We start from the raw sequence: 9,006 nt of genomic DNA, 5'->3' as shown, positions 1-9,006 counted from the left end.
CCCTACTGGGGGTTGAGCCCACAACCCAGGCATGTGCCCTTGATCAGAATCAAAGCCGGGGCCCTTCAGTCCCCAGGCTGATGCTCTATCCACTGAGCCAAACTGGCTAGGGCTAAAACCCTCTCTTGAATGTAAATGGTAATTGAAAAAGGAAAACAAATAAACGAACACCCCCACCTCTCCAGTGTCTTATTGGGCAGCTGGCAAGGACCTGCTTAGCATCTTTGGCCTAGCCAGTGGTTCTCAACCTTGGCTGCACATGAGAATCACCTGGGAATCTTGTTAAAATCCTGATTTCTGGGCCTCATCCTCCGGAAATTCTGTTTCTTTGTTTCTAATGTTGTGACCTCACCCCATAACAAAGAAACAGGATTTCCGGAGGATGAGGCCCAGAAATCAGGATTTTAACAAGATTCCCAGGTGATTCTCATGTGCAGCCAAGGTTGAGAACCACTGGCCTAGGCTTTCCTGGGCCTGGTTAGGAGGCAGCTGGAGTCACTGGCGCTCTGGCCACCGAGCTGGGAACCCAGGTGGTGCTTGTGTGCCGAGCTCTCTGGAACCACACCTGGGTGCTGAAGAGCTTGGCTCACCTTCTTACCTTTCAAAGCGCCTCCTTCCACGGTTTCCCCCCAAAACCCCGGGGACACTTTGCAGAGGGTTAAAGACCACTCAGTCCATAAGCCCTTTGATTCAACTTTTTATTTTTTTTTTTCTTTTTGAATGTCATGCAATAATTCACAGTCCCAAGCCCACAGTTTTCAAACAAGGTAGGAAAAAGGCAGAAAGAAGCAAAGGAAATCGGTGGTGGTGTTCTTTTTTTTTTTCTTTTGTTATTTCAAGCAGGACCAAATGTCAGAAAAAATGCTTCTTTTCTCAATCATTAATTTTTTTGTCCTTTTTAAAATTGTTTATTTTTTTTTAAATCGATTTCTGCAGGCAGTAATAGTAGGGTTTGGTATAACCAGCAAGCACTCCTGTGTGTGTCTGAGCACGTGTGTGGGGTCTGAGCTGTCTGGCGGAGGTCTGTGTGGGACGCTGGGTTTCGGTGTCTCAGCCACACACGGGCCACCAGCTCGCGTTCACCAGGGGAAGGAAAGGTTCAATTGAGATGATAAAACTCATCAATAGAAGCGATTTTTTTTTTCTCCCCGTTTTTCTTTTTAAAAATGTTTTTTTTTTTTTTTTTGAAATTTCCATGTTCCCCAAGGTTCTCCAAAAATGGCTGAGTTAATTCGAATCCCTTGGCTGTGTGGTTGGTCTGTCCCCCCGAGGGTCCCCATCGCGGGGGGTCGGGGCTGGGTAGGGGGCGCCGAGGGTCTCGGTGGGGCACTCGGGTGCGCCCCGGCCCTGGGGACTCCCTCCAGAGTCCGGGGGCGCCCGGCAGGTCCTCTCCCCAGCCTCCCCCGGGCGCTGGGCCGGTGGCAGCGAGGTGGCCTCGCGGCCGGGCGGCTCCTCCCCGTGGGGGGTGTGCGCGGGGTGCGTGGGGGGGGGGGCCGGGCGGGCGCGGGTGCCACCTCGCCCGGGCTTAGCACCAGTCGTCGTCGTCTGTCTCGCTGTAGGCGTCGTGCAGGCCTTTCCGGGAGCCCGGCCCCCGGGGCCTGGCCAGTCCGTGGGCCGGGTAGTAGCCGTTGGGGAGCCGCCGGCCGTGCCGAGAGGGCGACGCGCCCGCCAGGCCCGCGGCCCGGGGAGTCCTGGGCGAGCACGTGTGCCGCGCGGGGGGCGGCGCGTCGTAGGGCGCATCGTAGGGCGCGTCATCCCCGCCGCCGCCCGGGCCGTCCGCCTCGTCGTAGTCGGAGCCCCGGTAGTAGCCGTGGTGCCGGGGGCCCGGGGACCACTCGGAGGGGTGCGCGGCGGACGCCGGCCACCGCGCCCCGCCGTGGCGACACGCCCTGGGGGACTCGCTCGGCGCCGCGCCCCGCCGCTCCGGTGCCGGCGAGCGGTGCCCGCCCGGCGGCCGCTCCCCCGCCAGCGGCTCGGCGGCGGGGCCCGGGTACCTCCGCGGGCCGCCGGGGGCCGCCCGGCCCGGCCGCGCCACCAGCTGCTGCTGCTGCGGGGGCCCCGCGCCGCCGGCCTTGCGGACCACGGGGGAGTAGGACACGTGCGGCCGGGGCGTGGAGGGGGTCTGGGGGAGCTGGCGGCGGCCCCGCCGCGGAGTGCTGGTGCCAGACGTTGAGGGGGCTGGGCTTCCACTTACGGAACTACTGCCCTACACGAAAATTGAAACAAAGGAAATCAAAACAAAAGATACAACAAAATCAACCAGGAGGAGACAGGAGGAGACACGGGGAGGGTCCGAGGGAAACCGGAGGAGGCGGGAGAGGGGCCGGGGCGGGAGGGGGGAGGGGGGGAGGTGGAGGACAGGACGTTTGAATGGAAAAAAAAGGAAAAAAGCAACAGCCACCGGGAGGAGGGGGAGGAGAGGGAGAAGGGGGAGGGGTGGGGGCGGAGGGGGAGGAGGGAGAGAGACAGGAGGGCGGGGAAGTCAAAAACCAACACAACAAAGTGAAAAGAGAAATGAGAAATGGAGTTTTGTAAGTTTCGGGGTTAAAATAGCAGAAGTTTCAAAAATTACTCACAGGCGTCCAGAGGACAGAAATCATAATCGGAACAAAAACGGAAGCCGGGTTAAAGGAAAGCGCAAGGCAGCGGCAGCCAGCGCAGGACTGGGCTGGCCAGAACGCAAACGTGATCCACAACCAAAGAGGAAGCAGCTGCAGGCAGGGGGGCGGCAGGCGGCAGGGGCTGGGGCAGAGTGGGGGCCACAGTGGCGGGAGGCGAGGTCCACCCTCACCCAGGCCCCCCTTGGCTTGGGAAGGAGCCCAGTGGTGGGCAGGGTCAGAGGTCACAGTGGGGCATGAGGACCCTGCCCAGAGTGGCCGTGGGGCAGGGGGGGCCACCCTCCTCTCCTGGTCCCCCCTGGCTCGGTCTGGGGGCAACTCCTGCCACACCCACCTGCCGGTGTGCCATGTGCTCGGGGCCCTCACTAGGTGAGCGGGACCAGCGCTGGTCCCGGGCTCGGGCCCGGTGGTCAGGCCGCTCCTGGGCATAGCGCTCCTTGTCGGGGGGCGGGGGGTGGTGGTGGTGGTGGTGGTGATGGTGCTGCCGGTGCTTCCGGTCCTTGGGCCTGCCCCGCTCCTGGTCCCGCTCCTTTGACGGCAGGTCCCCCGACTGGGTGGTCATGCTGAGGTCTGTCCCCAAGCCTGGGCAGGGCAGGGGTCAGACAGAGGCCATGAGGTGGGCGGGACATGCACACAGGAGGCCACCAAGAGGGCCTGTGGGTCCTAAAAGCAGTGCTTTCCTCGGGCCCCGGGGGCTTTGGGGGTCCAGTCCCCAGGCTCCCTCAGCCCAGCGGGGTGCCACCCAGCCCTCTTCTCTGTGTCTCCCCACCTCTGCTTTCTCTTCCCCTCTCCCCTCCCCTGTCTCCTGGCATAGCCTTCGGTTCCTGGGCCCTGCGGGGTGGCCCACCTGTGTCCACATCCGTGTAGCGGCCCAAGGAGCGCTCGGAGGCCCGGTGGCCACGGTCACGGTCACGGTCGCGGTCGCGGTCGCGGTCGCGGCGCCGCTGGTGGTGCCGCTGGTTTTCTTCTGGCGGCACCCTCTCCAGGGAGTAGTCGTCCAGGCGCCGGGCCTTGGGGCCCAGCACGGAGGCCGAGCGCTTCATGGGGCTGGAGTCTGAGATGGTCTGGGGAAGACAGGTCAGCGGCTGGAGTCAGAGGCTGGCCCCACCTGTCCTGCCCGATCAGCCATCAGTGATGGGCTGTGACCATTCAGGCCGAGGCCTGGGTGGGGGTGGGTGGTGGGTGGTGGGGCCCGATCACCTAGGGCCCCGGGGTGCCTCTGTCCCCTCCCAGGCCCATCCGGGTTTCTGGCCAAGAGCCTCTGATCCATCCCAGCTGCTTCTCAAGGACCACTCCCAGGGGCACCTCTACGCCCTGGGCATCCGGCCACGGACATGCAGCCTGGCAGAAGAGAAGAGCTGTGCTCGCCCTGAGTGCAAACCTGGGAACTGGGTACTGGGCAGCATGCCCTGCTCACCCCTGCCTGCTCTCTTGGAGGCTGTGAGGCCTACAGGTTCAGGGCCAGGCACCCAGCACCCCAATCACTGACCCCTTTGGCCAGTGGGGTCTGGGCTTTCCTGCCCCCTGGAGGGGCTGCCCTGACACTCAGGTCCTGGGAGACCTGCCTTCTCATCCTCCGCCTGCAGCTGGGAACCTGTGCGTGCTGCACCACCCCACCGGGGCTAAATCCCCCTCTCTGTTCCCCCCGCCCCACACTGGTTCTCTGCAGCTGGGAGAGGAGAGGAAGAGGAGCTGGGGGACATCCCCTAGAGTCCAGCACAGCTGAGTGGCTGGGGGCATGCCCGAGGCAGGGGTTTTAAGGGACACAGGGCTGCAAGACCAGAGGGTCAGGGGTGGGCAGGGAAATGAAAAAGAGTGGGCCAGCTGTGGGGGCATCGTTCAGGATTCTTGGAATGCGGGGCTCTGAAGAGAAAGGGGTGGAGGAGGGGAAGGGGAAGAGGGGTGAAGAAGGGCCACCCCACAGGGCACATGTGGGGCACACAGAGAACAGAACACAGGAGGACAGGTCTCCACAGGGAGGGAGGAGGTGTTGTCTGCAAAGAAAGGATGGAGTCCGAAAGGACAGGACTCCCCCGAGGGGGGGTGGGCGGGAAGAGGGGGCCAGAGCCCAGCTGGTGGCAGACGGGCGGGCGGTACATACACTGAGGTTATTCCCACGTGGCCGGCCCCTTCTCCTCTGTCACAGCCCCACGGGATGGTGCACACAGAAAAAACAGAAAGAAGAAAATAAATATAAAAGCCAAGAGGGGGAGCGAGAGGTGGTGCATAGACCTGAGGAGTGAGAGGGAGAATGGAGGGAGGGAGAGAGGGGTTAAAGTCCCTGGGAACTGATAACCCTGGCCCAGCCAGCAGTCCCCCCAGGGGCACAGAGGAGACAGACAGGAGACACCACAGACAGACAGATGGCAGAGGCAAGAGATGGACAGATGGGATGGTGTAGCCACAGGCCCCTGGCCCCCGGCTCTGCCTCATGCAATGCCTCCAGCCCTGGCTCCGGCTGACACTCAAAGCTGGGGGTGGGGGATGGTTTGGGGAGGTGGCCATCAGCTGGGTTTGTCTCAACCCTCTCCCAGGGCCCAGCAGCTAAGTCCTGGGGGTCAGAGGCTGGCAGGATAGGGCTGGGCAGCCACATGCAGTCTGGGTGCTTCCCACAGCCAGGGGCCAGGCCCCTCGGAGACCCCGGCCCAGCCAGGCACAGTGCAGCCTTCCACCCCGTGCAGATGAGCCGGCACAGCACACGGCAGCCCTGCAGTCAGACATGCTGCCCCACCTCCTGGGCCAGGTGGACAGCCAGCCATGCTTCTGGCTTCAGTCCCCATGGGCCCGGGGCATTGGGACTCGCATACCCTCCTCCTTCCCAGGGCCCTGCAGCTGGTAAGCAGCCACACAGACACACATCAGGCACACGGCCCTGCCCCTCCCCAGCAGCCCCCACGGAGACCAGACAGGACAAACCCAAGCTGTCCCGGGCCTTCCCCAGACTCTGTCACCACGTCCTAGGACCTGCCAGGTTTCTGAAAGCAGACCTACGTGTGCAAGCGAGTGCATGTGTATGAAAACACACATATGTGTATGTGTATGTGTGCATGTGTGGGCATGCCTGTGTGCATGTGTGTGCATGCTTATTGCAGTCTCACACATCACCTCCCACACCCCCACGTGTCCTCCACATCCTCCCGCCTCAGCACCCCCAAACAGGGCAGAGACAAACCACTTGGCAGTGGCTACTGCACCCTGCCCAGGGGAGCCCCTTTCTCTCTGCCCTCCATTAGCAGGAGCTCAGAGGACGGGGCCTGCGTTCCAGAGGAGGAAGGAGGTGCCCTGGGCTTCAGGAGGCAGGGCCTCTGGGGCCCAGGCCCCCGTCAGGGGGGTGGGTGAAAGCGCTCACCTGGTTCTCTGCTGGGAGGCGGGGCATGGAGGCCGCCCGGGCCTGGCCTTCCGTGGGGAGGTAGCGCTCACTGTCTGAGTAGCCATCTCGGCCCATCTCTCGCATCTCCACAGACTGCAGGGCAGATGGCAAGGCTGGGTGAGCCCCAGGGCTGGGCACACGTGCCCCAGGGGCAGCCCGGTATACGTGGAGCTGCAGGCCCGGGCCCCACCCTCCTGGACTGCCCAGGCCGTGAGCAGTGGGGCAGCGAGAGGACAGAGGCACCTGAGAGTTGGGCTGGCTGTTGGGCATGTCGGTAGGGGGCCCTCGCTCCGGGCTCCAGGTGCCCGTCTTCTGGAACATCTCCTGGGCTCGCTGGGTCACCCAGGAAGGGCTCTCCTTGATGCCACTTTCATGAGCCATCCTGCACAGGAGACACAGGCAGTGGGCACTCCGGGGGCTTCTGTACCTGGGACGGGCACTCCCTGCCCTTCCATCCCTCCTCCTAGCCAGTGACACTCACAGGCCTCCTCCGGGGTCCAGCTGGGTGGAGGGGAGGGCGTTCTGCCCCTCCTGCGTTGGTGACGGGGGCTCCATGCGCTGGAACATGAGAGGTGTCCGGTTCTGGGGAGGCAGAGAGCAGCGTGTGCAGAGTGTGTGTGCGTGTGCGTGTGCGTGTGCGTGTTAGGGATAGGTGGGGGGTGAGGGAGGCTGTGGAGGGTCTGATCCATCAGTAGCCTACTAGCCTCTTTCTTCTAAATCCATCCAGAATGGGGTCATTTCTTACATCTCCACGGCCACCGCCCAGGTCCAGCCCCATACTCTCCCACCTTAACCAGTGCAGTATCCTGCTCTCAGCTCTCCCCGCTCCAGCCCTTACTCCCCATGGCCACCAGAGGGCACTCATCAACCCTTGTAAGAGGTCACTTCCTGTTAGGAGCCCCCTTACTCAGAGCAGAAGTCAAAGTTGTCCCCACGGCCCCCAAGGTCCTGAATAATTATCACCTCGTCTCTTCCCGCTGCCCCTCTTGCTTGCTCTGTTGCGCCTAAGACCTTGCTGTTTCCAAAACTCAAACTCACAGTCCTGCCTCAGGGTCTTTGCAGTGGCTGTTCCCTCCGCCCAGAATGTTCTTCCCCCAGGTGTCTGTGTGGCTCACTCTCTTTTCTCTTCCTTGAAGTCTTTGCTCAGAAGTCACCTCCTCAGGGAGGCCTCCCCTGACTACCCATTTCAAGTTGTACCCCCTCCCCCAGGCACTCTTTCCCACGGTGCTTATGTTCTGCTGCGCTATCTCATTTAGTCATTTTGTCATTATTGGCATTTCCACAACAGGGCTTCTGGTCTGTTTTGCTCACAGTTGTACCCTTAGGGCTGAGAACAGTGCCTGACAACAGGAGGTGCCCAGGAAGTGTTGGTGGAGCAGATGAATGAACCCAGGTTATGCCTTACTTTCCAATGACCTGCCCTGGGGCTTGGCTACACCCCACTGTTCTGGATGGTCCTCATGGTGACAAGGAAGGTACAGGCTCCCAGCCTGGGTGACCCCAGAGGGAGGAATGTCCGCGGGGAGAGCTGTCAGGGCCTGAGCCATACCTGCTCCTCACGCATGGCCTGCAGCTTCTTGGCTTTGCTCTGCCGGTAGTACTCCATGATCATCATGGCCGCGTAGATCTTCCCCACTGTCAGGTCCGTGGCTGGGGGCACAGAGCACGCTCCCTGTGGATGGGGCCCCTGCATGCACCCGTCCTCCGGTGCCTCCTCCTCCCCTCCCTCCCCCTCTGTCCTGTTGGGTTGGGCCCGGGGCCAGGCCGGTCTGGGCTCTTACACTTATGAGGAGTAACCAGCAGGTCCAGTGTTTTCTGGGACAGGTTGGGCCAGATGGCCATCATCTCTTTCCGTAGCTCGGCGTCCATCTGCTGTTTGTCAGCCCCTCCTGCAATGCGGGCACAGAGAGGCCTGGTTGCCTGCCTGCCTGAGCACCTGCTGGCCTCTAGGCCAGTCACCAAGCCAGCAGCTCCTGCCGACCCAGCGCTCTGGAGTCCTGGTTCCCACGGGTCCCAGTGCCCAGTGCAGCTGGCCCAGGGAGACATGACCAGGGGGCTCCGGTCCTTGGCAGGGACAGGGCTGTGGAGAAGCTGCGTAGGGGGATAGTTCAGCATCGACAGGGGCTGGGTGGCCCCGGTCAAAACCTGACTCCAACTGCATTAGGTGTTAGTCCACTGCTCTGTGCCTCATTCTCCCCATTTGCGAAATGGGGATGATAGCAATTGTTCCTGCCTCACTGAGTTTTAAAAAAATATTATCGTTGATTTTTAGAGAGAGAGCGCGAGACATTAATGTGAGGGAGTAACACCGATTGGCTGCCTCCTGCAACCCTGCCTCCTATGGGAGGTTGAGCCTATAACCCAGACATGTGCCCTACCCTTGAATCGAACCAGCAACCTTTTGGTGCCTGGGACAATGCCCACCAACTGAGGCACAGTGGCCAGGGCCTCACTGAGTTGTCTGATGATTAAAGTAGTTAATATGCGTGCAGCCTTAGGACAGTGTGGGCCATAGGACTGTTACCACAGCAGCATCGGTCTGTGGCGAGGCCTGGGGAGGCCCCAGGGAGGCTGCGAAGCCACAGAGCAGCTCTGATAGAGGTTTCTCCCTCAACCAAGCCTCCTCTCCCCGGCCAGGTGGTCATTAAGGCTCTGTCAGCGATCCCTGCTCCCAGCGATTCCTGCCTGAGTACATGGTAGTGTGGCCCGTGCTGGACCCCGTGATTGGCTGGGGTCCTGTGATGAGTTCTTGCCAATGAAGTGTGAGCAGAGCGAGGTGTCACTTTGGGCATTTAGTGGCCAGTGAATGACCCTTCTGGGTTCTCTATTGTCCTGTCACGATGGCTGGTGACATTAGGGACAGTGGCTTTCTCCGGCCTGGCCCCTAAGTGACTGATGAGCAGAGCCTCCTTGCCAAGCCAGGAAAGACCCATGAACGGGAGTGGGAAGCAAAGCTGTGTTGGTGCGAGACTGTGGGGCTGTTTGTTACGGCAGCACATTCTTGTCCATCCTGAATAA

The 9,006-nt window shown here is 61.4% G+C and overlaps 1 protein-coding gene across 4 annotated transcripts in view; it reads right to left on the bottom strand.

Annotated features, from left to right (window-relative positions):
- Window positions 1–813: 813 nt before the first annotated feature.
- CACNA1A (calcium voltage-gated channel subunit alpha1 A) overlaps window positions 814–9,006 on the bottom strand; it is a 285,647-nt gene continuing 277,454 nt past the window's right edge. Inside the window, exons 41-49 of one of the 4 annotated variants that reach the window (XM_036302813.1) lie at window positions 7,770–7,877; window positions 7,538–7,638; window positions 6,470–6,570; window positions 6,232–6,370; window positions 5,968–6,081; window positions 4,720–4,755; window positions 3,466–3,682; window positions 2,953–3,200; window positions 814–2,206 (exon numbers count right to left, since the gene is read on the bottom strand). In XM_036302813.1, coding sequence (XP_036158706.1) covers window positions 1,526–2,206; window positions 2,953–3,200; window positions 3,466–3,682; window positions 4,720–4,755; window positions 5,968–6,081; window positions 6,232–6,370; window positions 6,470–6,570; window positions 7,538–7,638; window positions 7,770–7,877 — 1,745 coding nt within the window. In that variant the 3' untranslated portion in view covers window positions 814–1,525. The remainder of the gene's footprint in view (window positions 2,207–2,952; window positions 3,201–3,465; window positions 3,683–4,719; window positions 4,756–5,967; window positions 6,082–6,231; window positions 6,371–6,469; window positions 6,571–7,537; window positions 7,639–7,769; window positions 7,878–9,006) is intronic. The other 3 variants (XM_036302810.1, XM_036302812.1, XM_036302811.1) reach the window with 3 other exon arrangements.

Source organism: Myotis myotis, unplaced genomic scaffold, assembly GCF_014108235.1.
Source record: "Myotis myotis isolate mMyoMyo1 unplaced genomic scaffold, mMyoMyo1.p scaffold_m19_p_33, whole genome shotgun sequence".
NCBI lineage: Eukaryota > Metazoa > Chordata > Mammalia > Chiroptera > Vespertilionidae > Myotis > Myotis myotis.
The sequence above is the reverse complement of the archived record's forward strand: the minus strand, read 5'-3'. Positions and strand labels throughout refer to the sequence as shown.